This window comes from Artibeus jamaicensis, unplaced genomic scaffold (genome assembly GCF_021234435.1).
Source record: "Artibeus jamaicensis isolate MK-2021 breed Jamaican fruit bat unplaced genomic scaffold, CSHL_Jam_final contig_233, whole genome shotgun sequence".
Classification (NCBI taxonomy): Eukaryota; Metazoa; Chordata; class Mammalia; order Chiroptera; family Phyllostomidae; genus Artibeus; species Artibeus jamaicensis.
The window spans coordinates 52,781,291-52,808,495 of NW_026521486.1; the positions used below are offsets into that span (position 1 = coordinate 52,781,291).

General features: G+C 49.7%; 1 protein-coding gene across 2 annotated transcripts; it reads left to right on the top strand.

The window, feature by feature from the left end:
- PDE1B (phosphodiesterase 1B) lies at positions 1 to 26,704 on the top strand. 2 transcript variants are annotated; one of them, XM_037159673.2, is made up of 16 exons: positions 1 to 48; positions 136 to 258; positions 16,352 to 16,465; positions 17,381 to 17,563; positions 17,726 to 17,792; positions 18,143 to 18,259; positions 20,509 to 20,649; positions 21,045 to 21,145; positions 21,243 to 21,368; positions 21,494 to 21,595; positions 22,581 to 22,701; positions 23,016 to 23,097; positions 23,463 to 23,571; positions 24,096 to 24,226; positions 24,718 to 24,837; positions 25,382 to 26,704. In XM_037159673.2, exons 2-15 carry the CDS (start codon positions 149 to 151, stop codon positions 24,819 to 24,821), a joined length of 1,608 nt encoding a protein of 535 aa, XP_037015568.2. In that variant the 5' UTR covers positions 1 to 48; positions 136 to 148; the 3' UTR covers positions 24,822 to 24,837; positions 25,382 to 26,704. The 2 variants fall into 2 exon arrangements, with proteins under 2 accessions (XP_037015568.2, XP_053518168.1); XM_053662193.1 differs by lacking the exons at positions 1 to 48; positions 136 to 258 and adding an exon at positions 11,773 to 11,825.
- The last annotated feature ends 501 nt before the right edge of the window (positions 26,705 to 27,205 follow it).

Here is a 27,205-nt window from a genome sequence, read left to right on the forward strand (position 1 = left end):
CGGGCCGAGCCTAGAGACGTCGGCCTGGCTGGTCCACGCCAGCCGCAGGTGGGAAGGGTCTGCCGTGGGGGTGAGGGTGTTTCGGTTAGGGGCTGAGTCTGAGCCTTGGTGCTGTCTCCTCCCTCTGTTCCACAGACAGGGGCTGAGCATGGAGCTGTCCCCTCGCAGCCCTCCCGAGATGCTGGAGTCGGATTGCCCGTCACCTCTGGAGCTGAAGTCAGCCCCCAGCAAGAAAATGTGGATTAAGCTTCGGTCGCTGTGAGTCCCCGCGCCTGGAGTGGGGGGAAGGGATCTTAGGGAGCCTGGAAAGGGGGGAGGGGGTGAAGGCTGGAGTCGGGGGGTGGATTCTCTCTGGCACACATGTTGGTAGGTGAGAGCAAATAAGCTGCTCTGACACGAGTGGCCAGGCCACATGTGCAAGGCATGTGTGGAGCGAGCGGCTGGTTAGAGCGGGTTTAGGAGTTGCAAAGCTAATGATGTGCCTATGGACCCCCGGTGACACACGCAGCGTGGAGAGGCAGCACAGAATGTGCGGTGCAGTGTGGCAGGGCTGCAGACGGGCAGCACTCAGGAGGTGCCAGGCTGACTCACACATATCCATGTGTGTGCCTGAGTGTCTGTGGGTCACAGAGATGTTAGTAGAATGATTGCACACGGCTGCAGATGTAGTGCTTGGGGATACTTGTGCCAACCTGTGGGTTATACATACCTCTGCTGGGACTGGTGGTTTTTGCCTCCTGCATCCTACATGGGATGGGGTTGGGGGAGTCCCATACCTGAGCTGCTCATCTCTCTTGGGGCCTGGAACTCCACTCTGCCTATTAATGATGGGGCACCCTCCTGGGATCTGGAGAAGTGGTGAAACCTTTAACTGGGATTTGGTGGAAGCGGGTAGAGCCCCTTCCTGGGAGCTGAGTGGTGCAGAATGATCGACAGGGGCAAGGTAACTGTCATAGCCTTTTTGTTGCTTTGGGTCTTCCAGAGATCTCCAAGCACATTTAGGCATCTTTTCTTATTGTTGCAGGGTGAGGGCATGTGGGGAGAAATAAATGAGGAAAGGAAGGATTCAGGCATCCCATACTCCAGTCCCAGGGGAGGAAAGGAACTTTTCTTCCTGCTCCTCAGAGGAGAGGATCTGGTCAAATACAAGCCATGCACCATGTTTATCTCCCAGTCAGCTGCCAGTGGGTAATCTCTGCAGTCTGTTGATTCTTAAGCAGAGAACAAGGGAAGGTGCTCCTGTTCCCGAAATGACTCCCCATGGACACAGCAAAGATGCTGTAGATGTTTAATGAGGAAGTACAGGAAACATAGCCCCTACACCCAGTTCCTCCCCAGTATCCTTAAGACTGAGCACCAAAGCTTTTTGTTTCTAAGCTCTGGCAGAGAGGGAGGGGGGGGGGGGGGAGAGAGAGAGAGAGAGAGAGAGAGAGAGAGAGAGAGAGAGAGAGATGAGGTAGATAAATGCTTGTGGTTGTGTTGTTCTAAAAAATACTTCACTTGCAGTGATAAGATGTTGCCTTTTTACTGGGTTGGTGGGTCTGATTGTTGTACTAGCTGCTTAGAGAGGCCTGAGGGAGAACTGAGGCATAGTGGTAACAAGGCTTGGAATCCAAATGTACTTCGCAATTTACCCCCTTTGCTGCCTCCAGCCAATGCAGTTTGTGGGATCTATGAAGCGCAGCCTTGGAATGAGTTCTGCGATGAAGAAATGGAAAACCGGGTTGAATCGATTTTTGTTGGGAGGAGCACTGGTTGATTCTTGGTAGAAAACTGATGCTCTGTTAATGGGAACTAAACTGGGAAGAGGGGCAGGTAAGGAAGTGATTGAAAGGCAGAGAAGGGGCCTCAGGATTTATAAATGGGAGAATATAAGGTATCCTGGGATAACTCCTCCATAGCTTTAGTAGTCTTCATATACTTTCCCTGCCTCTATTCCAGGTAACAGGTCCTGCAAAAGAGCAGGATTTACCATCTCCATACCGTTCTTTTTTAAAATTCTATTTCCTTGATTATGCTATTACAGTTGTCCCAATTTTTCCTTGTTTGCCCCCTCCACTCTCCACACTATTGTCCATGTCCATGGGTCATGTATGTGTGTTCTTTGGCTACTCTAGTCTTTCCTGGGAGCAAATTGTTATTTCTTCCTTTGATGTGAGAAATTCTAAATGGAGAGAGAAGAGGATCCCCAGAGGAGGCACTGAAACCTGGGAGCAGAGGCAGCTGCCCCTATAATATGTTAGTTGACATGTCCTTACAGGAAATGATGGTAAACAAGGGTCACTAATCATATTGATTAGATTATTCTGGTCTTCACTCACTTTAGCAATTTGTACCTTAAAAGTGCTACCTGTGTGCAGTAACCAGAGAAGTACTATCTCCTCACTATTAGTCACCAAGATAGATCCCAAATCTCACTTTCTCAAAGCAGAGAAAGATCTTTGTATCAAGGGAGATCTCAAATTGATAGCTTACTGGATTTGGCTCTGCTTGAATATTGGGAGGCTTTGTCAATCAGATGAAGGGAAATAAAAGGAGTTAGGACTCTTGCTGGGCAGAAGAGAGAAACTCAGGATCGAGTAGTGTCTGAAGGTGAACAGAAAAGGCATTCTCTTTTTTAAGTGGAAATAGAACACTCCTTCTCTCAACCCCACTCACCACCTGTTCCCAAACGGGCTTGAGTGGGAAGGGGTTGTTTAGGCTGGAAATGGGTGGGGGGTAAACATAATTATCTTAGGATTGAGTACTGAAGGCAGATGGTATTATATATAAATGGAATATATAAATACATATGTTTATATGTTTATATGTTTATATTTAAATCAAGGCAAAAGCCTTGATTCCCTTACCTGACACCTGCCACAGTCCATACTCTTCATTTTTACTCTAGGACATCTAGATTATCTTTAGGGAGGCCAGGTCTGGTGTTTTTGCCTCTGATTAAAAAACCGTATAATATAATTGTACAGGGCAATTTCCTTTTGGGAAGGGCATTCAGGAATTCTGTTTCTTACACTAGCACTCTGCCAAAGATAAATTCAGGAGCATATGAGCTGGAGAATCTCTAACTGTAGGATTTCGCCTCCACCTAGCAGGAAAATTTTCCAAACTAAACAGACTCAAGCTGAGACAGGAGAGAGACTGGGACAGGCAGTCTCGAGATGATGGGTCCACCAGGATGACTTTCATCGCCTTTCACACTAGATGAAGGATTTCACTTGCCCATTCCCAGCTCTCTGAGACCAGAGAGCTGTCAGGAGTGTGGGGGAGGGTCATTAGGAGTAGAAGGGGTTTCCCATATCTTTTGGGAATCAAGAAAAACCATGAGCAGAGATTGGTTTGCTATCCTTAACTCATTTGTTTATTCAACAACTATTAATTGTCTCCTGTGGGCCACCAGATATGCTGGTTGCTGGGGATATAGTGGTGGACAAGATGAACACAGTCCCTGCTCCTAACGAGTTTTTAATTTGGTTCAATTCCATCAAGTGGAGGAAGTGCCCTGGTCCTTATTTTATTACACCTTCCCAAGTCATAAAATTCTACCATCTACCACTCTGGTTTCTGCTTAGTCTTTTCCTTTGGAGGTTATACACAGAAACATGTATGTGTGTGTATTAATGCTTATACTGTCCTGGAAAAGAGAGGGAAAAAAGTATATCCCTCTCTTTTCCAGGACAGTACAAGCATCACTAGCATCACTCTCTTTTCTTTGCTCATGTGTCCTGGAATTTTACAGACAGAACTTTCCTCTTCCCTTTGTATAGTGAAGACAAAAAAAATCTTTTTTCCTTCTTCTTTCTTCACATGGTACACACTCAGGACTTTCAAGGTCTATGCTCAATGTCCTAAGCTGTGGTTCAAGGTCATTACAGCTGAGCTCTAGCAAGGATCAGTTGGGGGATTATTTTTGCCTATCTTTGTTTTGTCAGAGTCTAGTGTGGTAACTAAAACATAATAGGCACTCAATAAATAAAAGAATGAACAAATGAATGAATGATTATATGTGTATATGTCATGGAGCCCTGTTCTGCCTCTGATTTTGTGGTGTGTATGTTCCTGCGTGCCGGGAGGGGAATGGGAAATGGGGGTGGAAGGAAGGGAGACGTGGTTGTTGTTTTTGAGAAGGCGATGTTTACAAGGTGTGGGGTTTGAGTACCTGGAACTGAGCCCGGGACTGAAGGAGTTACAGAGAGGATACATAAACGACATTATCTGGCTGTATGAACGAGATGTATCAGAATGATTGTGAATGCCTGACATGTATACATGTGTTTGGGGAAAGGTTGATGTACATGCCAGGGACAGTGTGTGGAGTCAGAGCTCTATGACGATGTCTCTTTGTTTTTATGTTTATGACTGGCAGGCTGATAATAAATATGTGGGAAAGGTATGCTGAATTCGTGTGTGCTGAATATTCAAAATTGTCCTATCTATGAATGAGATGTATGAGTGTATGCGAGTGTGTGCGTAGGTAATGGGATAATATGTATGTGTTTGTGACACTCACATTTTTTAAACAGTTTTGGGGAGATCAAATGGGTTGGAGGAGGAAGCTGAGGGACTGGGCTGGGTGTCTCACTGATTTATCCCGCCATTTGTCTTTATTTTGTGTATTCCCATGAGTGATCTTCTGTGGCTATTACCAGTTTTGGAAACTGTGCCGCCATCCTTTCTTTGCAAATGGCTGTGAAGCTGCTGTGAAGATTGCAGAGCTCCCTGGACCTCAGGAGAAAAAGGAGCATCATTTCTCCCAGGCCTTGGCAGGGATAATTCTTAGTGCCTTCATTCCCTGATCAGCCCTTCCTTCTTTATTTCTCATCATAGCACAGAGTCTCTCTCCTCCTTGGGTTTATATGCCCCTGTCCTATCAGATGGCTTCTATCTCTCTATTTCCCCCATCAGCTTTGTCTTGAATGAGGCATCCTGGATGGTAGAGTGTGGAAAATTTCTGCAGTAAGCTGAGAGGAGGTTCAGTAATAGGGAAAATCAAACTGAGAGCAAAAAAAGAACTCCACAAACTTCTGGTCAGAATAGGTGGCTGGAGGGAAGCAGGGAGGCATGGTGGTGGTCATAGAAGATCATTTTGAATATTGAGAGACTAGAGTCAGAATTCATATTCCCATGAATTCTGAAGTCACACATGATCTTGAAGTCACACAGCCTCTCTGAATCTCAGTTCTTTATTTGCTATCATCCATATGAAAGTGGCTTTTAAATGTTACAATCTGAGTTCTTTGAGCATAGGAGGGCGTGCTTTGCTAAGAAGCAGGGGAATAGAAATGAAAGGGTGACTATTGGCTTCAATAGAGAAAAAAAATGAAGATTCAAGAGGCAGGGATATGAATTACTTAGTAGGTTTGAGTCCTGGTGTCTGAGACATAATTTGGAAGAGTCTTGTTGATGAAGGATTGTCTGGAGCCAGTGAGGCAGATGTCTGAGCTTAGAGGATAGAAGGCTGGGTGGGATCGGAGAAAGGCTGTCCTAGAAAGGGTGTGGGCCACTGAGGTCAAAAGAAAGAAAGTGTCTGACTTCTTATCATCTCTTTTCCCAGTGGAAAAACTAGGAGTGGATGGAGCAATTGCAGGTGTAAGACATGGTGGGTGTGGGGAGCCCAGGGACTGTGACTGGTGAGTTCTGTGAGCACTGGAGGAGTTGCCCTCTGGTATTTACCCTCAGTCACTAGGCCTGGGTATGATATGACTAGGTATGCCACATTCTATTTTAGAGAATCTCTGAGGTCCCTTACAACCCAACATCAGGAGCCCTACGAGGCCAGTTGGAAAAACTGAGAGGAGATCTGACATTTGAGGTTGCACTTATCGCCTTTGCCAGAAGAGGGGTGAAGTAGGTTGGGGTTGCTATGGGACTGGAAGGCCAGGTGAGAGAGTCAGCAGAAGAGAAGACTGCACGTGTCTAGATCCTTTCCACCTGCCCGCTCACTGCCCAGGGAGTTCCTGAAGTCAATGAAGTGAACGGTTTTTCTCCCATCTTCCCCTCTCTTTTGGGCCACTCATCAGTCTGCGGTGGAGGAGCCAAGAAGCCTTTCTTCTCTTGAGTCTTTGAAGGAATTATCGAGGATTTGTTTCCACCTTCTCCGCTCCCTCTGTTTTCATTCTCTTTGATTCTTCCTGCTCCTTTCCTCTGTCTATTCCCTGCTTTGTTCCCTCTCTCTCTGCTAGGCTCCATTTTGCTCCCTCTCTGGTCTCAACTTTCTCTCTTCCTATTCCCTAAGACTTAGCGTCTCTCACTCTCAGCTTTTGTGCCCCTGCTCCTCCCTCACCTTGGCTAGGACTCAGAAAACCCCTGGAGCTCCGCCCTCACCAGGCGGTGTTGTGGTGATGGTGCAGGGTAAGTTTGCTGCAGGCACCCTTTGGGGCCACCTTAGGAGTCCAGCCTCAACCCCTGAATTCTGCAGGTCCTTTCTTTTGCCTTCTCAGTGACCTCATCCTCCCAGGGCCTCTGGGGAGGAAGCCAAATAATTGCCTTTGGATCTCAGGGGGATGATTTTTCTCAGGTACCAAAGTTGAGCTATTTTCCAACTCTCTTCAGGACAGCAGCAGAGAAAGAGGGACAGAACCAGGGCAGCAGGTGGGGTGCAGGCGAGACATCTGGGAGACTGGAAGTTGTTAGATAATGAGATTGTCCCCTGATAGAGGAAAATTTAATAGTCCAAGAGAAGTGGGAGAGAATCCTGGGAATACTGAGTGGGGCAAAGATCAGAACTGAGGGGGAAGAAAGGCTACTGAGGAGGGAAAAGGAGAAAACTCAGATGTTATCTATTCACTACAGGAAGGTGCCTAATGCCAGTGCTCTTGCCCCTCTGTCTCTAACAGCAACCCTCCCCACCCCCCATGCCCCGAATCCTCTGGTCCAGTCCTGCAGTTGCTCCTTTCCCCTCAGCTCCTGCTACATCTATGGAGCTTATCCCTGTCTGGGAAGAAAACACCAGGTTAGCCTTCTACTTTGGCATCACAGCCTGGGAGAAATCTACTAAGAGAGAGAGAATTGGGTTTTGGTGGAGAAGCAAGCTTGGTGGGCAAAGGGCCGGGGCATATGCAGGGGGAGGCCTTGGGCTATAGGTTGAGAGAAGAACTAGAAAGGGGGGGGGGCTTCAGGTAACAGCCAGGGTAACAGCCAGGCTGCCAGGTCAGTTGGTTCTGCAGCTGTAATGAAATGTTAGATTTGAAAATAATTATGGTGGCTGCAGTGGGATGATTAGGCTGCCAGCTGGTGTTGGCACCATTTAGGTTGGGAAGGGAGCTTGGCTTCCAGGGGGCTTAGTGGTTCTCTGGCAGGCAGTTCCTGGGGTCTAGGGAAGCTTCTCCTTTCATTCCTATTCCTTGGCTTCCTTGCTCCCCTTTTTAATCAGCTCTTGTGTATCTAGCCTGGCACCATCTCCCGAGTTCCTTCCTCTATGCCCACCCTGTTTGGAAACTTACTGGGGTCTGGACAGAGTGAGCACATGTGCCAACATGTTGTCAAGCTTCCTAAACCCAGATTGTTTCTCTATCAAGCAGTTGCTTTGGAAATTCCAATATGAAAGAAATAAAATAAGTCAAATTGTACCAGACTCACCTCACAAAACTTCTTTGTCCTGCATGTTCTCTTCCTTTCTGTTTTTCTTTGAAATGCCGAGAAAACTTGTTGTTGTTTTGATTGCAGCAAGATGAATTAAAGGTAGATAAGCAAGAAAACTTCCTGGACATTTAATGAAGGTAAGAATGTGACCTTTCTATGATAAAGAAGAAAGCCATTGTCCTTTAAGAATAAGATTATGGATGAGTTGGGGGAGGCATTGATGAACTGGAACCCAGGATGAATTGAGACCCAGGCATCCTACTTTCCTAGTGTCTCCAACCCAGACACTGTTGCAGAGGAGGAAACTGATGCCCAGAGATAGTTAGTAAGGTGAGGGGCAGGGCTTGGATCAGACCCAAATGCCACTGATGCAGTTTAGTGCTATTCCTTCCACACCTGCAGTCAGTCCCTTGCCAAGTTTCCAACTCATTTTTCCATCCCAGGCTGCCTTTAACATCTGTTAGGCCCGGGAAGCTGGGCATCTGCTGACAATGTCTGTTGGGATGTGGTCCGGAGGGCTGGTGTGGTGGTTCTGTAGAGGTTGTTAATGAGCAGAATTAAATAGTGCAGGAAGGGAGAAGAGGGATGGACAACTGAACCAGAGAGAGTTCTTTTGGACTGAGTCCTGGGAGCCTCCTCTCTGACTTGCTTTCTTCTGATTTTCTTGTCCAGTTCCTCCCACTCTCAAGGGCTGAAGCCTGAGGGAGAAGAGACTCATTTGTGTGCTGGTCTGGGAGCTGGGGTATTGGATCCTTATTGGTCTGGACCAAGGCTCAAGCTGCTTAGATTGCCCTCTTCCTCATCTGACCTGAGCACCTGTTAGAAAGGGCTGCTGGTCAGGAGGCAGTGGGGTCCTTGCCTTCAGACACAGGCAGAGGGTGAGCTGACTATTTTCCCTCTTCTTCAGTGTTTCTCAGACTCTCTTCTATAGCACCTCTCAAATTTTCCTTCCTTCCCTCCATGACCCTTAGTAACTCCTGCTGCTTTCCCCTCATCTCCCTCCACTCACCTGGTTTCTGTCCTTCCCCCACTAATCCCCAGTCTTCCTTGGCTCTACCCCATTCTCCTCCCACCCTCCCTTCACCCAGCTCCTCGGGGCCAGTGCCTAGAGACCGCTGCCATGTCAACCTGAAGCCTGCCACCTCCCAGGATGGCACCCCAGCTCTGCCACTAGGGGGCTATTTTTATTTCTGGAGCCACCCCCGCCAATGTGCCCAGCCAGCTGCAAGAATTGGGGCTGCTTCTATAGCAATGGGAAGCCAGGGGAGCGAGGGGAGCACCAGTGCTTGGATAACGTAGAGATCTGGTTGTTCTTGGCTTCTGGAGCTCCATGCTCTGCATATTCCCCCGCTTCTGCTTCCACTGTCTCCTGGCCCCTGTGGAATAAGGAGCCAGGGAGAAGTCCCAGACATCTGGAGTAGTGGTAGCAGGGCTTTTCCACATCAGGGGTTCTGGGTACAGGTGTGGGCCTAGGGGACTTTGTTCATGGAGGACTCTTAATAAAATTTGCTGAACCACCTAAGTAAAGTATTAGACTAAATAACTTTTTGTATTCATGCATCACTTTATAGTTCCCAAGGTGCTCTTGTATGAGCTCATTTGATCCTTGTGAGAATTCTTCGAAGCATGTATTATTTACCCATTTTACAGAGCAGGAAGCTGGAGCTCAAAGTGTCTTGCTCAAGGTCACAAATAGTGATAAAGTCTAGGCAAAAGGCTCCTGATTTTAACTCATGTCCTCTTTCTATTAGATTCAGATAATTTCCTTGGTTCTTTCCATTTCTGAGATATCGGAGCCTTTAGATCAGCCAGTGAACCCCTCCCCTATAACTGCCGCCCCTCCCGACCCCCATCTCTCTCCAACTCCTGCAGCCCTCACCAACACCCTTCTTGTCTGGCCAGAAGCAGCATCTCCTATGCTTTGTTCATCCCATCCCAAACCCTATCCTCCAGGGCAAGTGGGGGTGGGCCAGGAGGGAGGCATTATCACTGGGCTCCTGGATATTTTAAAACTAAATTTTAGGGCTAAACAAAAATCCATCTTTGTTAGAGTCGTCACATCTATGCCCTTCCTACCACCTTGGGGACAGTCTTCTTAGCTTGGACAGAGGTAGAATGTAGTGTATATATATATATGTGTGGGTGAGTGAATATGTGTGAATTTTTTTTTTGCCAGAAAGAGATGGTAGTTTACTGATATCCTTTCTTATGAGGAACAATTAATAATAATAGTAATAACAACAACAGTAATAATAGGCTGGGATGAGTGATGCAGCACGTGTGTATGTGGAGGTGAGGTGGTAAACAGTCATTTGTCCAACCAGCTTTGGTTCTACTGGGCAAGAGAGTAGAGGGATGGATATCCCCTCCAAAGCTTTGCTAGTCTAAGAAATCTCTACCTTTTAGTAGGAAGGTTGAAGTTAGTGCCTACACTGGAGTGAGGGCCTGGAGTCAGGGGAGGAAGGGGAGCTGGCTTGGCTCGGTGTTTGTTACTGCACCAGGCGGTGTGCAGCTGCCCCCATTCCCACCTCCATCCCTACCCCTCTAAGTAAGCATGTCCACAGAACAGGCCAAATGACTTGTCCCTCATTTCCTGGGTGGCAGTTCTGGGTCTCTGACTCTGGGTCTAGTCCTTTCCTTCCAAAAACACTAACCAGCTTGAGTGTGTGTGTGTTGAGGGGCTCAGAGAGAATGAGATGCACACAGAGGGTGTGGGTTTCAGTTTTTCCAAACTCTGAAGCAGCCCCACCTCATAGCTACCAGGAGTTCACTAGAAAACAACTTGTAGATATTTATAGATATTTAACCTCTATTTCTCTCCTTGCGGTTGAAACCCACTTTTACTTGTCCCAGTGCTCAGTGGGGCTGAGAAACAGCAGGTTCCCAAACTTCATTTGTTTATAATCCTTCAAGGCTTTGGCATAGTGATAAGGTATTTTAATTTCTCCCTGCTTTTGGAAGGTGTGGGGGGAAGACTTCCTGTCATAAAATCCTAGCTCTTGGCCTGTTCTCTTTTCCCTTTTTCCTATAATACTCACCCCAACTAGTTCCCTCGCCTCATTTCCACGTTACCCTAGCTCTAGATCCTAGATTAGTGAAGGAACTTGTAATAGCGCAGGACTCTCTTCCCTGACTCTGCTGGGATTCACCTCCAGCTCTCACCCTTAGCCCCGCCCAGCCTCTCAGCTGACCAATCGCAGCCCCAATGTACTTTTAGTGTGACGTCATTTTTTAGCCAATCCGGAGGCGGGCTGGGGCTGTGTGCGCACATCCACTTTGCCCTGCAGATTCTTGGTTCTCTTCCCCAACGTGAGCAAGAGCAAAGTCTGGAAGTGAAAGAGGGAGTCCTGGTCACCAAATCTCTCACTGGCCATCCGGTCACCTCTTTTCTCCCTCTCCAGTTAATTCAGAGTTATCCCCGAATCCCTCCTTTACAGATGAGAAAACTGGGACTGGGAGGGTTAATGTATGTAACTTGCCCAACCTCTTGGTTTCTGTGAGCAAGTAGCCCTGATTTTCGTTCACTGCGTAGGGGTGGGGGATGGGAGCATCCCTTCTGGTTAAAAGGGTCACTGGGTAAGGATCTGGTAATCCCTAGCTTCAGCAAGCCCCTTCTCTGCAGTTTCTAATTCTCTTCCTGTCTTGCTTCTGTTTTTTTTTTTTTTTTCAGGTGAGTTAAAGCTTAATTTGAAGAATGGCCACAGAAAGACCCTGGGAAGGGAGCTGAATCTTGACACCTCTGGTGGGCTTTTGCAGGGTCTCTTCCCCTCCCACTACAGACTTTCTTATTAGGACAGATTCAAGATGGTTCCCTGTCCCTTAAGCCTCCTACTAACCTCAAAGAGGAGCCCCACCTCCTCAGAGCTCCTCAGAGCGGAGGGCTGGCCTGTGCTATTTCTGTCCTTTCTGGGATTCTGAGAACAGATTCTTGTTTGCAGTCTGATTCAGATGTGAAACTTTTCCCTTGGCCTCTCACCCAGTTGCTGTGGGCTAGGTCTCTTTCTCATCACTCCCTTCTTCTTCCAGCCAGGCTCCTCCTGTTCTCCTCCCCAAAGTTCTCTGGTGGGTCACTCGATTCTGCTTAGACCCGAAGGAGTAAGTCAGGGGCCCAAGAGGGATTCATTCCTGTCTGATGCCCTGAGGCCCTGGGAGCAGCATATTGATGCTCGGAAGTAGGAAACGTGGATTCCCATGGCAAACCCTGTTCCCGTGCAGAGGAGCCACCTCCAGGGCCCCATCCTCTGGTAGGCACCAGGAAGGGAGAGGGAAAGAGGATGGCAGGTTACTGTGTGTCCACCAGTTGTAATTTGGTGGAGGGGAGGGATCATGACCTGATATTTCCCACATCTTGTGGTTAAGTATGTGTGTACTTCTCCACCTTAACCTTCCATCTTGTCCTTTACTTTATTCTTTCTTATCCATCTCCCTTTTCTTCTTATCACTTCTTGACTACAATAGACGATGTAGCAGAGTTTCCCCCTTTCTCTCCTTCCTGACCCCCAGGATCTCTAAGACCCCAACTTCCTCTGAAATGTCAACTGGTCTTAAGAACCCAAAAAGGAAATAGGATTCTTGTCACAACTTTCAGTCCCTTGGCTTAAGGCTGCCCTGGGATCAGGCCCCCTACTTACAGCGATCTTTTTGGAAGTGTGAGTTCTGGAAGTGGTGGCAGGGGTATTTGGAAATGGCTAGATCATCAGCCATATGGTAATCCAGAACAGCAACAACAACAATGAAACTGGTGGGGACTGAGGTAGCTGAACTTTTTCTGGGGTGTTGGGATTATTACTGCCTGGAATCTTCTCTTCTAGCTGGCTGCCCAGAGCTGGAAGTCACAGGGGCATTCCAAGGTCAAGATCTGAGGCTTTGCCCATGGGGCCAGGACTGAAGTTAATGGAGAAAGAAGTGATGGTGGTGAGACAGGGCTGGGGTGGATGTGGAAGGAGTTGAGGGGGAAGCTTCCAGTTTTCCTTATCCTGTTTTGCAGGTTAAGGGACTGTTCCCTGCCTGACTTTCTGAGGATCTAATCAGAGGGGTTGGATTCAAACTGATGTGGGAATAGGGAGTAGGATTTTCTGCAGAAGAATGTTGAAGTGAGAACTTTGGGTGCGGTCAAGGGAGATCTTAATTCTGAAGACTTTAGAATTGAAGAGGCTCCTGCTAGACCAGAAAGTGCTGTGTGGGGATATATAACTTCAGGAAGGTGAAGTTCAGCACTTGGATCCTTCCGACTGCCTGAGGCCAGGTTCCCTTTCTTGGACTCCCCATTTGTCAATCTCAATAAAGAATAAATATATTATTTAATCTTTCTTTCCCTCTCTCCTCGTGGTATCTGGATTGTGTTGGGTTCAGGTTTCAACAGGAGCTATTAAAGAGCTCCTGGACAAGATCTGGAGGTGGGAGCAGGAGGAGCTTGGAGGGAGTGTTGTGTTGGAAGCCAGCCCACAGTCCCACTCTTCTCCCCAGGCTCTCCATTAGAGAGGAACCCCGGCTCAGAGTTCTCAACTGTGAGCTTTGGCAGATAGCTCCTCACCTAATTAACTTGCTTTCTTTCCCATTTATTTGTTTAATGAACATTCACTGAGCACGTATTGTGTGCTCTGCACACAGCAACCAGGACAAACGAGTCATTGTCAGTGCCATCAAGACACTCACAGTCTATGATGCATCGATGGACACCAACACTTCATGATGGGTGGATGACTGAGATTGAAGAAGCTGTGATGAATTGCAACCTGCCTCTCTCCAAGCTAATTACATGACTGAGCTCTCTCTGCCCAACACCTTTGGTGTTCCGGGCACAGTTAAAGCTCCAGTAGTGAGTTGTAGGCTTGCTGACCTGGCTGACATTGACAAGTTGTGTGACCTTGTCACTCCACCTCCCTCATCAGGTGATTGTGAAGCTCTAGTGAGATTTGCAATTGTACAGGAGAGATCAGGACCATTTTCATTTCCCCATTTCCTCAGTTAGGGGACTTCCTAATTACCAGTCTCCGTCCCGGCTAGACTCACTCTTCTGGATTTGGGATAGAGAAGGCAGGTGCCGCTGGATTTGAAGGGAGTGAGCTATGAGCTGAGTAGGGCCAGCATGATGCTGGTCAGTTAATTCCGATTCAGATCAATTTATACAGACCCACTATATGTGCCAGGCATTTTGCATACAGTATTTCACTGAATCCTCTTATTAACAGCCCTTCACAGGTGGGTTCTTTTTTTTTTTTTATCATCCTCTCAATTTTACAGATGAAGGATTGAGGCTCTAAAAGGGACTCAAATATCAACGTGCATGAGAATCATCTGGGATGTTTGTTAAATGCGGATCCTTCTGGAACATACCCTCAGATATTCTGATTCGTAAGTGTGTAGTGAGACCTAGAATCTAAAATTTCACAAGTATCTCAGGTGATTCTGATGCTTAGTAGTCTATAGGCCACATTTTGATAGATACTGATGAAGAATTAGTGACTTGTCCTGACTAGTATGGCTCAGTGGGCTGGGCACGTCCCCTCCAACCAGAAGGTTGCAGGTTTAATTCCCTGTCAGGGCACCTGCCTGGATCTCAGGTGGGAGTGTGCAGAGGTGTGTGAGAGGTGATCAATAAATGTTTCTCTCCCTTCCTTACCCTCTCTCTAAAAAGAAAAAAAAAATCTTAAAAAAAAAGAGAACTAATGACTTGCTCAAGGGCTCAGAGCCAGGAAGTGATAGGTTTGAATCCAAAATTGCTGCCTCCCAGACCTGGAGCCTTGGTTTGTGCTTTGGAAATATGGATAGCAATTTCTTCCCGCCTCCCTCTCTCCTCCCAGGCCCATTGTGAGAATAAAATGAGATAATGTAAGAGAGAGCACTTAAAAAATGTAGAGTTGGCAGCATTGTTAGTGATTATGCGAATGCATGCAAATGAGCACCCGTGGGCTTGACTGTTCACTTAGAGAGCTGGGATATGTGTTTCAAGAGGTTGGCCGAGGAAAAACTTTGGTAACAGGGCATTGACCCCTAGAGGCAGAGTTTTTGGTTGTAAAAAGGGCTGACCAAAGTGAAAGATTAGGGCTAGTACAGGAATCTGGGAGTAGGTGGGATAAAACGTCTTTCTTCCTAGGTTATGTGTCTCTGGGTTTGACGGCTCCTGGCTGCAGGGACTGACCAGGAGAGAGAAGCCTGGGCCCCAAAGGCAGAGTGCACCTCTTTGTTCTGCGAGGACTGGTGTGGCTCTCTGGGAGATGCTCGCTCAGGCCCTCCTTTCTAGCTCATTGGCCGGAAAGTCCTTTTCTGTTGTCTAGCCTCTATTCTCCCTATCTACCTATGGAAGCCCCAGCAGGCTCTGTGCTTTACTGATCCCACTGTCTGCACAGGGAGCAGGCATAGCAGGAAGGCAGGAAGTGGGGTTTGAAGACAGCCCACTGAGGAGGCTGCAGGGTCGCCCTCCTATTTCCCCCCTTTCCCTTCTGCCCCACGTGCATTCAGACATGTCTTCGGCCAGAACTGCTGGTACTTGAGGTGAGAGTTGGCATGTGATGCTTCCTGGAGCCGGCTATTTTGGGTACCCCTATTCCAAAGCTGCTGAGACCCTGGGATTCTAGAGCTGCATTCTGTTCAGGAATGCCATTGTTCTTCTCCCCCGGCATCCCTGGGAACTGATGCTAATTTCAGCCTCTGGTCCCTGACTCATTCACTTCTCCTCCCTGATTCAGAGGGTGACCTTGGGTTTCTGCAGCCCCTCTCAGTGGGAAATTGTGATGGCCACCATCTGACCCCCGTCTAGGTGTGGTGGGGGCATGGCATGGCTGGGGGAAAGAGCGAGAGGGGAATGTTAATTGCTTTCTTTAAAATCACCATCTAAAGTCAGAATGCTTTGTTTGCTTTGTGACTGCCTGGGCTGGACTCACCAGGCTTCTAAGAAGCCTCCCAGTTAATCACCAATCTCCAGAATTCATGAGTGCGAACTATGAGGGATTGTCTCTTCAGGCTACACATTCAATAAGTGAGGCCCCTGCCCTGTCCGCCTCCCCTGCTCCCCACCACCTTTGGCTCTGGGGGAAAAGCTGCTGCAGGGCTGAGGTAGGGGATCGGTACAGTCACCCTTTGCCAAAGGTTCTCTCTGGTACTGGGCAGGCAGGGGTTAATCCAGCTTTGTCCTGGTTGATGGATTCTGGAATCATAATCCATTAGCTCTGCCTGGATGGAGTGAGGCCAGGCGAAGGCATTCAGATTGCTCTTTGTTCTGCGTCTTTGCCATCTCTGCCAGGGACAGAGGGGATGTGGACCTGCACCTCCCTCCCCACCGTGACTGAGACATGATGAAAGAATCTTCGGTACTGATTTTGATTGCTGTTGATGCCAGAGTCCTCTCTCATTGGGGAAATAAGCAGTTTCCACTCTTGGTTATTCACACCATGAAACAGACCATCCCCAAAACATCACCCCAGGGACTTGTACCTGCCTAATTCTGCTGAGCCCGGGCAGTCTAGACAAGAATGTTCAGGAAGCACTGACTAAAGGGGAGAGTTAAGAGGTCATAGGTGGATGGGGGCAGTGGAGTTAGGAAAAGCCTGGGATTAAACTTGGCCAGGGGATAGATACATTTAATATAAGCAGTGACAATAGCCTGAGGTGAAAAACATTGGCTGCTATTAGGCTTGCTGTTAGAATGATTAATGATTTATGGAAGACTGAAGCTATTTCTTTAAAGCGCACTCTGTGAGAAGGTATCCTGTCCTTATGACAAGGTAGCAGTGCCTAAACAGATGTCTCTGTCCCTCACACCCCTTCCCAGGCTACGCTGCATGGTGAAGCAGTTGGAGAATGGGGAGGTCAACATCGAGGAGCTTAAGAAAAACCTGGAGTACACAGCTTCCCTGCTGGAGGCCGTCTATATAGATGAGACTCGGTGAGAGGGGTGACAGCGGTGATGCTGGGCAGCAGGGAAAGACCTACCCACAGAGGGGAAAGATACCAGATAGACACAGTGACCCAGGGACTGGGATTCACACAGAAAGTCAGAGATTGAGACGTGCGATGGGCCAGAACAGGAAGGAGGGGTGGGGTGGGCAGAGAGAAAGAGGTGTGGGTAGGAATATTAGCAGAGAAAACGAGGTAGAGGGACAGTCACAGTTGTAAAGACAAAGGCAAACACTGGTGTCAAGGAAGAGAGAGAAGACTGTTACCTTAAAGCTCACCTAGTCCCCACCTTCTTCCCAGTGTGGGGTCCCTGTAGACCTGCACTGCCCTGCATGCGAGCTGCTGGTGCCATGTGGCTGTCAGGGCTTGAAAGGTGGCAGCTGAGAATTGAAACTAGTACATATTTAGATGTTTTTGCTGGATTTCCAAACCTTAGAAAAAAAGAATGTAAAATATCTCATAGATATATTTTATATAGCTTCCACATTAAAATAATATTTTGAGTGTATTAGGTTAAAGAAAATTTATCCATGAGATGAATTTCTCCCGTTTCTTTTTTACCTTTTCAATGTGGCTGCTGGAAAATTTAAAGTTATTTGTATGTGGCCTGCATTTTATTTCTGCTGGTCTCTAGCCTCCCTGACAGGTGGTGTTCCTGTGTCTGCCTGAACACTGGCAGTGCTGGGTGCTCACTGCCTCGTGCGGTGACCTGTTTTATGACTGGGCACATGAGGCAGAGAAACAGGAATAAAAAGACACAGAGAGAGAAAGGCTCAGGGGGGTCCGAGAAGGGAAAGAGCTGGCCTGAGAGTTCCTGAGGCGTGGCGGGCGGCTGGGCCCAGGGGCTGGAGGTTGTGGAAGCACTTGCCGTCTTTCCTCTGTGCCACCCCTTCTGGGGCCTCAGGCAAATCTTGGACACAGAGGACGAGCTTCAGGAGCTTCGGTCAGATGCTGTGCCTTCAGAGGTGCGGGACTGGCTGGCCTCCACCTTCACCCAGCAGGCCCGAGCCAAAGGCCGCCGAGCAGAGGAGAAGCCCAAGTTCCGCAGCATCGTGCACGCTGTGCAGGCTGGGATCTTCGTGGAACGGTGAGCCTCTTCCACGCCTCACTCTGCCTCTCGTCCCATCCCCCTTCCCAGCTGCCCTGGTCTTCCAGGCCCCACCAGTGGCATTGGCCCCACTTGCCCACCTGGTCAGATCCTACTCTGCAGACTTTCCTACCTGGGCTTCTTTTTACTATTTTCCCTTAGGATGTTCCGGAGAACGTACACCTCTGTGGGTCCCACCCATTCCACTGCGGTCCTCAACTGCCTCAAGGTGATTCCTGGGTTTACAGGGAAAAAGGAAAAAGGGTGGGGAAGGAAAATGTCCATTGAGAATTTTGGACCCTGTTTATGGGGTGATTTTTGCCTTCCCTTTTAATTGCTGTTCTCATGTTCCTCAAAACAACTTTTGCCCACTCCAGAGGCAAACTCCTGCCTTTTCGTCTGTCTGATACTAAGCATATCCAGGAAAAAAAGAAGGCCACTTCACCACCTCTTTTTTACCTGCTTCCCAAGACTCTATAATCATTGGGAAGTCCTCCTTGAAGTCTAACTATAACCCTTGCTGCTGCTGGGATGCTCCCCTTACAGAATCTCTTTGCCTAGACTGTTGTTTCTTTACAGAACCTGGACCTCTGGTGCTTTGATGTCTTTTCCTTGAACCGGGCAGCAGATGACCATGCTCTGAAGACGATTGTTTTTGAGTTGCTGACTCGGCATAGCCTCATCAGCCGCTTTAAGGTTGGGCAGCATCCTGTCCCCGCCTTTGGGTGTGATTCTCCATGCCCAACACTCCTGTTCTAGAAGATTTCCAACAAGTAGATTCCACAGGCTCCCTCACTTAGTCTCACCATCAGCACGATCTCCTCATGCCCACCCCAGTCTCGCCTTCCTTTCACTTGCTGCAGTCCCAGCCTCTGATCTTATTTTGCTTCCTAGGCAAAGATTCTAGGTCTGCAACCATCTAGCCTAGGATTCTGGCCTCTCCCCCTTTGCGTTTTCCCCTAACTTGACCTCTCCAGCCTGGCCCGATGTGCACCTCCCTGTTTCAGCTGCCTCCTGCCTGTGGGCACCGGAGGCCTAGGGTCCAGATACTGTCAGCCCTTTGGGACTAGAGTCTGTCCGTGTTTGGGATGGGGGAAAAGGAGGTAAAACTGTCAATCCCCCCCTCCCCCAGCACTAGTGTCTGTCCAAGGAAATTTATGGAGAGGATCAGCTCTTGGCTGGGATGGTACAAGGGGAGGAAGGGTATGTGAACTCCATTTGCTCTTCAGCTTGGCTGGCCAGGAAGAATATAGGATTAAAGTCCTCTCCAGATCCTGTGCCAGGAGGGAATGTCTTTTGGGAATTCAGGCTGGAAAAAACCATTTCCATGTGGAAAAACCACAGTCGGAAGTAGATGGTGAGGGGGGTTGAAGAGACTCAGTGGGGACTTAGGCGGGGGTGGGCAGGCAGTAGGTGTTAGAGCAGAGGAAACCGTGTGTCCTGAGGGGTCCATGGCAGCTGGGGGGAAGCATCAAAGGAGTCTAGTTGGAGGGCCCCCAGAGGGCTTTGGAAGACTGGCCTGCCACCCATGCCTCCGTTTCACTGTAACAGACTACTGATGCACGTGAGCCTTTCCTCTGCCCCGACTCCTCCTTTCACAGTGACTCCCCAGGGGTTTCCACATCTTTCCCAAGATGCTCAGTTGGGATTTTCTCTGGGCAGGAAACAACAGGGTCCTCTTTTTTCTAAGACTTTTCCCAGCTCATGTTTCTTCAAACTGGTTGTCAGACATACTCCAGGCACTGGCTTCTCTTAAACTCCACTTCTTACCTGGAAGGACTAGTTTCTGGGGGACCCTAGGAGTAATTGCATCAGGTTAGGATTGGCCCAGCCCCAGTCCACCTTGCTCCAAGACAGAGAGAGAGGGTGTGTATTGCTTTAGTGTTCACTCATCATAGAGCCCCCAGTTGGAGCCATCCTTCTCAAACTCCACATTCCCTTCCTGGGCACCCAGTTCCTCTCCTATCCCTCCCCTCCCCTCCCCTCCCCTCCCCTCCCCTCCCCTCCCCTCCCCTCCCCTCCCCTCCCCTCCCCTCCCCTCCCCTCCCCTCCCCTCCCCTCCAGGGATGCCATGGCAACACAAAAGTGAGGGCAGTTGTCATGGAAACAGTCCTCTAAAATTCCTTGAATTTGGGGCACAGCCCTCCAGGGGTGGGGGTGGGGGATGTTAGGGTCTGACTGATGGTGGCACATCTTCTGTGTCTCATTGCTGTCGCTCATCTCTACAGAAGCTTCCCTGTGTCCTGAACCTTGCTCTCTTCCCAGCCTCAGGAGATCCAGGGACAGGTGCAGACACCAGCCCTGCCCTCCAGGAGCCTTGAGCCTTTGAAGGAGGCACACATACCCCAAGAACATATGCAGGACAGAGACAGAATTGAGTAGCTGGACAGAGCTCTGGCTCCTGGTGCTTGTGTGTGTGTGTGTGTGTGTGTGTGTGTGTGTGTGTGTGTGTGTGTGTTGGGGTGGGGAGGAGGCTTTTCAGAGTAGGAAGGGTCCTCTCTACATCATCTTAGCCTTTCCAAGCTTCCGAACCCTTCTCCATGATGTTGGATTGGGTTGGGGTGGGTTGGTTGGAAGGCAGGAGGAAAACTGTCTTTCTGTTTCTTAAAAATCTCTAGAGAAATAATAATAATTATAGCTGCTCTTTAGAGAGCACTTACTAAGTGCCTTGTACTTATCTCATTAAATTCAAGGTAGGAGGTGGTATCTTTATTCTGCAATTAAGTGTCTGAGGCACAGGGAGGCACGTGACTTCCCCAAGGTCACACAGCCCGCAGGTGGGGGAGCTGGGATGTGAGCCCAGGTTCACCTGACTGCTGAGCCAGTGCGCTCTCCTTGTGCCATGCTGCCTTCTAAAGAAAGATGGCGTTGCTGATCTCAGGCCTGGGCCTCCTGCCGTTCCTGCAGAGCCTCCAAGTATCTCTGTTTCCTCCCTCCTACTGCAGATTCCCACGGTGTTTTTGATGACTTTCCTGGATGCTTTGGAGACAGGCTATGGGAAGTACAAGAACCCTTACCACAACCAGATCCATGCAGCTGACGTCACCCAGACAGTTCATTGCTTTTTGCTTCGCACGGGGATGGTGGTGGGTGCCCTGGAGATAACTCTTCTGTGATTCAGGGTCTGTGGCTGCATAACTAGGACGTCTGAGACTATATGTACTCCAATTTCCCTTCTCTCTTTGGTTCCTCTCCTTTGGCATCCCACAGTCTTCAGAGTCAAATTGGACTTACTCTAGAGAATTCCTGGGTGGACCATCTTTTCACGGGATGTGCGCCAGGATGCAGTGGGAATGTTGCAGGTGGGGATGGAGGAGGGTCTTTGGCCATTCCAGGGGCTGAGAAACCTGGCTGCATTAGCCCAAGAGCTGGCCTTGAAGAATGTAAGGGATGCCCTGAGTGGCCTAGCCTGCGTGTGGAGGTCTTTGGGCAGTGACCCAAGGGCGCTGACCCCCTCTCACCCATTGTCTCTTTCCCCCAGCACTGCCTGTCAGAGATCGAGATCTTGGCCATCATCTTTGCAGCAGCCATCCACGACTATGAGCACACAGGCACTACCAACAGCTTCCACATCCAGACCAAGTGAGGGGCGGGCTGTGGCAGGGCAGGAGTGGAGGTGGGCAGGTTGCCAGAACTTCCACTTACAGCGTGCTGAGCACAACAGCCTTTGGCTCTGCAGGTCAGAATGTGCCATCCTATACAATGACCGCTCAGTGCTGGAGAATCACCACATCAGCGCTGTTTTCCGAATGATGCAGGATGACGAGATGAACATTTTCATCAACCTCACCAGGGATGAGTTTGTGTGAGCAGAAGCCAGGAGTGGGCATCCCTAAGAGACCCCCTCCCCCCAACCCTCTCTCTCTACCTCCTGGACCTCCTGCCAGCAGTACTGTGGGGCTGACCAGTGCTGTGCTTCCGTTTATTCAGAGAGCTACGGGCGCTGGTCATTGAGATGGTGTTGGCCACAGACATGTCCTGCCATTTCCAGCAAGTGAAATCCATGAAGACGGCCTTGCAGCAGCTGGAGAGGTGGCATCTGGTGGGGTGTGGCTGGGGCTAGGCCAGAGTGAGGGTGTGTGAATTGGGGGGCATACATGTGGGTACTTGGTGTGCCAAGTCTCTTCCTGGGTGTACAAGCCCTCCTGGCTCCAGATAGCAGAGTGTATCTGTGTGTGTGACGTGTGTGCATGTGGCCCTGGGTTTGTGTGTAGCCCAGGCAGCTGGGCTCCTGGGGAGCACAGTGGGCCCAGAGTTTTTGGTGGGCATTGCCCTTTCTGCTTCAGGACAGGTTTACTCTGGAATGTTGGGAAAAATCATTCATCCCGTGTGGAATCATTCCCTTCTCTGTGAACTGTGAAAATGATGTGCCTCCTTCCTCAACATCTTGCCACCAGTTCATACTTTAAGAAGGCTGTTGAAAGAGTCATGTGAGGTTAAACACAAAGGCACAGAACAAATGCCATAATTACCTCTAATGTTGCTTAAAAGTGAGAGTATCTAAATGTGTGTAATAGAGAATGGACCATGTGTGTGTCCTGAGCGTGTGTGTTAATGTGTCTGTGTGAGAGTGTGCAGTGTCAGAGCATATCATTGCTGGAAAATAATAATTATAATAATAATTATAGATAACATCTACTGAGCACTTATTATGTGTCAGACACTCTTCTAAGTGCTTCAGTGTTGTATGTCATATAATTTTCAGAACAATTCTACATGGCAGATTCTGCTATTGTTTCCACTTAGGATTGAGGAAAATGAAATATGGCACATTTAAGTAACTTGCCCTGCGTCACATAGCTAGAGTGTGACAGGTATAGTGGGGATTGGGCCTCTGATTCTCAGGGCCTGGGCTGCTTGCTGTGGATATGTGTGTGCATGCGTGTGTGGCCCCAGAGGGTGTTTGAAGTCACCTGAGAGGGATCTGAGAGAGGGCATGTGGTGGGAAATTAGAAATGGTCCAGGTTTCCTTTCCTTGAAGATCAGTCTCCCTTCTCTTCCTATCTGCCTGGACCAGGATCGACAAGTCCAAGGCCCTGTCTTTGCTGCTCCACGCTGCAGATATCAGCCACCCGACCAAGCAGTGGTCAGTTCACAGCCGCTGGACCAAGGCCCTCATGGAGGAATTCTTCCGCCAGGTAGCATGGCATCTTTGCCCAGCCCCTGCCCACGGGCCTTCTCTCCCCTTAGTTTTCCACACATCTACTCCAGATCTTCATTCAGCTCCCTGCAGCTTCTCCTTGACCCCCAAACCCATGGGCTAAAATGTTATCCTCCTAAAAGCTGAACAGTAGTGGACGACAGAGGCATCCTATTTGCATATCACTCATTTCCAGGTGACAGGCACAGAAATTCCTTTTCTCTCACAGCAACCCCCTACCACCCCCCGCTTTGCCCTGGACCTGGTATTCTGGGGTGTCCTCTCCAGCTTTCCCACCCATCTGCTCCCCAGGGCGACAAGGAGGCAGAGCTGGGTCTGCCCTTTTCTCCACTGTGCGACCGCACTTCCACTCTCGTGGCACAGTCCCAGATTGGTGAGTATCCTTCCCTGCAGTGAAGAAAGGATTGGGAAGGGAAGAGCACGCTGTCTGGGAGTATTCTCCCTGGGCCTTGGGCCCAGCACTTCCCCAAGTCTCCAGCCCTCAGAGCTATTCTTATATGGGCTAGGCTGCTGTGCTAGAGCAGGGGGCCCTGGAGTGGGAGTCCAGGGGGGTGCAGTGGTGGGGTGGAGTTCTTTGGGGTCACAAAGACATCACTACAAAGGATGCCTCCATTGGGGACTCTTCAGCCACAGGTTACTCTGTTTTATACGCAGACAAGGGTCAGTGCCATGCCAGCCATATCCACTACCCAGATCTCCAGGTAAAACATCTTCATAGTGTTACCCTCTTCACTGCAGGTTTTATCGACTTCATTGTGGAGCCCACATTTTCTGTGCTGACTGATGTGGCTGAGAAGAGTGTCCAGCCCCTGGCGGATGAGGACTCCAAGTCTAAAAATCAGCCCAGGTAAGGATGGCTGGCATAGCCAGGTCTCCTGGTTCTGGGGAGGGAAGTTGGACCCACAGAGAGGGGCTGACTCGCATGGAGGAGGTACAGCCATGGAGGGGTGGTGCAGAAGTGGGCCACTCTGAACATGGGAGCCCCCCTGCGGTGCATCACACATGGGGTGGAAGGAAGGGACCATGGGACCAGAAGTGTGTGACTCACACCTGTGTCTCTCTCCACCATATTTTTGTCTCTTCCATTAGCTCTGCCTTTATTACCTCTTTGCTAATCTTGTTTTTATTTTCATTCTAGTAAGAGGGAAGATGTGGAGAGGGAGGGGTGAAATCTGGGAGGAGAGGGATAGAGACTTGGAGGGTGCCTAGCAGAGGGAAAAGAGGAGGAAGAGGCTCCCTAAGCCCCCTTTTGGTCTTCCATCCCCTCCCCGCTGAGGGCTGTGAAGGCGGTTCTGGAGTGGGCTGGGTCTCACCTCCAGAGTTGTGTGTGTGTGTGTGTGTGTGTGTGTGTTGCGGGGGTGCTGCTTCTAGCTTCCAGTGGCGCCAGCCTTCTCTGGACGTAGAAGTAGGAGACCCCAACCCTGATGTGATCAGCTTCCGCTCCACTTGGACCAAATACATTCAGGAGAACAAGCAGAAATGGAAGGAGCAGGCAGCGAGTGGTGGGTACCATTGTGGGGCATGAAGCCTTGGGAGGAGGGTGGCTGATGGAGTGGTAGCAGGTCTATTTTCCGTAAGCTCCTGGAGTAGCCCTTGGATTCCTATATTTGGGAATGGAGCTGATCAGACTAAGGGTAGATCACAGACTGATTGATTGGCCTGGACTGTTCTAGAATGAGGGCTGGAGAAAGAACAGGGACAGCCATGTTTCACAACTCAGGAGGCCCTCTGCACATTGTGGTCTATAAAGGGCGCTCCTGTAGATTTGGGTCAGTTGGTGGCTCTGGCTGGGAAATCTCTTCCTTTGTGTGGGAGTCGAGGATTGCAAATTTTAGCAAGGCTGGAGAGGCTCTCCCCAAGTGGGTAGGGGTTGAATATAGCTCAGCCTGAAGGTAGGAGGATGCGTGAGAATTCCTTTTTCCCCACATACTCCTGGTTTGTGTGGAAAACTACTTCTTGGGCTGGTCCCAACTTCCTTCATACCCCTCTGCAGGCATCGCCAACCAGATGTCCATTGATGAGCTGTCTCCCTGTGAGGAGGAGGCTCCGCCCTCCCCTGCTGAAGATGAACACAACCAGAATGGGAATCTGGACTAGCCTGGGGCTGGCCCAAGTGAGTCCATCATGGTGGGGTGGGGAGGGTCTTGATGTTGGGGGGAAGTAGGGAGAGCTGGGTGCCCACCATGGCATTTTGAAGAGTCTTGTGTTCACTGGGTGTGAGGTTCTCCCGACCTCCTTCCAGGCAACAAAGTAGAGGAGTGAGCACATAAAACTGAGCCAGGGCATGAGTGGGAAGCAGGGAAATACTTCCAGCCCTTCTGTGCCAACCCCTGCAGTTGGAAAGCAGGTAGCTCGTTAGAGCAGGGTGGGTCCTGAGCAAGGTACAGCCATCTTGTGCAGCATCTCTGGTGAGGGTTCGGGAAAAGGAACTAGCCAGAATACGAGGCTCTGTGAGGTCAGTTGGCATGACTTCAATTGCAGCTCCTGTTTGTACCTTGGCTGGGCACCCTTCGGCAGGGCTTTTTATTTTTATTTTTATTTTTTTTGCACAACTGTATGTGGCATGACTAGGGATCTGGGTGGGACTTGGATGAAGTAAGTCAGGCTGGAGAAAAAGGCAAGGATCAAAACACTGAGACTTCCCTTTCTTTCTCCAGGTCCTTAGTGAGTCCAAAATGTTTGATGTCATCAGCACCATCCATCCGGACTGGCTCCCCCATCTGCTCCAAGGGAGCGTGGAGGTCGAGGAACACACAACCCACCCAAAGGCCAAATGCTAGAGATTGTGGGGTTGGGGGGAGGGCCCCTCCCCACCCGATACCCATTGGGTCGCACTTTAATCTCCTGGCAGTGAGACTGGGGAACTTCAGGCTCCCAATGGTCACTGTGCCCATGTCCCTGCCTCTGGACTCCCCCTATGGCCAGATGGCTGTGTTGGAAAGGGGAGCTTCCTGGAGGCTTCCCAGGGCCTGGGGGGAGGGTCAGAGATGCCAGCCCCTGGGCCCTCCCCCATCCTTTTTGCCTCCAAGTTTCTAAGCAATACATTTTGGGGGTTCCCTCAGCCCCCCACCCCAGATCTTAGCTGGAAGGTCTGGGTCCCCCATTTCCTCCCCGGGAGGGGCTGGAATAGTATTGAAAGCTGGGGGGTTTTAAAGCCCTATGTATGTGGAGGGAAGTGGGCTTCTTCAGGGCACAGTATCTTGCTAGGGACTGGGAATGAGGGGGACAGCCTCTTTACCCTAGACCTGTGCTGCTTCAGCCCCATCCCCGGCTCGACCCCTTGCAGTCTTGCCTCTCTCCCATTCTATAACGGCAGCTGGAGACAAGGACCAGGGGCTGAGAGGAGGTCTTTCCTGGGGTGCTCAAGAGCTTGGGACCAGTCTAGGCCCCTGGGGCTTGCTGTCTGCCATGGCTAATGCCTGAGCCCTTTGCCTCCTTCTCTCCCCTGGGGCTGGGAGTCTCCCATCCGACCAATGTCTGTAAAGTGCTTTGAGTCTGCCCAACAAAGCACCTTCAGGATGCACCTTATGAGCACAGGCAGAAGAGAATGGCTGGGTCAGGGTCAAGGGTGCACGGTGGGGGAGGATCCCTTTCCTTTCTCACCCTCCATCACTGGCCCAGCAGCAGGCACCAAGAGGTCCCTCCTGTAGGACAGGTGGGGGAGTGGCTGGTAGAAGGCAGATAGGGAGGGGCTCATGGCTGCTGCTGTCATGCATTTGAAGAGCCCAGCCAGGCCCCCTGCCCCTTCCTCTGCTCAGGCTCCTCTCCCCGCACCCGGTGACCAAGTGACTATCCTTCTCCTTTCTTGTAAATACCAACCATGCATTTGTACAGTGGGTCCTGTTTGTGTGAAGTCCATATCCATGGTCTCTTACACCTGCCACCTGTCCCTCCTGGCCCACCCTGAGTGGGGCAGATGCATGTGACTTGCCCCTGCCCTTGGTCTCCCAGAACCCTGCTATAGTCAGAGATCAATAAAGAAGGGAGACCATCTGTGGCTGTGTTTTGTGTTCACTGGCTGGAAGTCTATGCGTATCTTCACATACCACTGACTCTTTTAAGCTGGATAAAACCCTGGTGTGGTCAGTGTTCTCCCTGTTATATATATAGTGGATCAGCTTAGGCCCAGAGAGGTGAGGTCTCGCCTGAGGGCATACAATAGGGAGGGCAGATGTGGGATCTTAAACTGCTGAGGTCCTTTTTTTTTTTTCCTCCATCAAAATGCTTAAGTAAAGAGGGGAGAAACTCTCCTTCCTTCCTTCCCTATTTTTCCACTACCTGGAAAAATAAAAAGCAGTGGGCAGGAGAGGCCTGGCTAAGTGTCTGAGGAAGTTCCTTCACCTATGCTCAGTTCCTGTCTTTTACCCTGGCCCCTTGTGCCTAGGACAAGGGGGAGAGGTGACCTTCCCAGTTCCCAGCAGGGGCCTCTTAGTTAATAGCCACCATGATCTCAATACATCTTTGCTAACTGGTTGGAATAG

Coding starts and splice junctions, on each gene's coding strand:
- PDE1B (XM_037159673.2), top strand. CDS start 149: ATGGAGCTGTCCCCTCGCAGCCCTCCCGAGATGCTGGAGTCGGATTGC. Junction 20,650..21,044: donor TGCTTCGCACGGGGATGGTG/GTGGGTGCCCTG, acceptor TCTTTCCCCCAG/CACTGCCTGTCAGAGATCGA. Junction 23,572..24,095: donor AAGTCTAAAAATCAGCCCAG/GTAAGGATGGCT, acceptor TGCTGCTTCTAG/CTTCCAGTGGCGCCAGCCTT.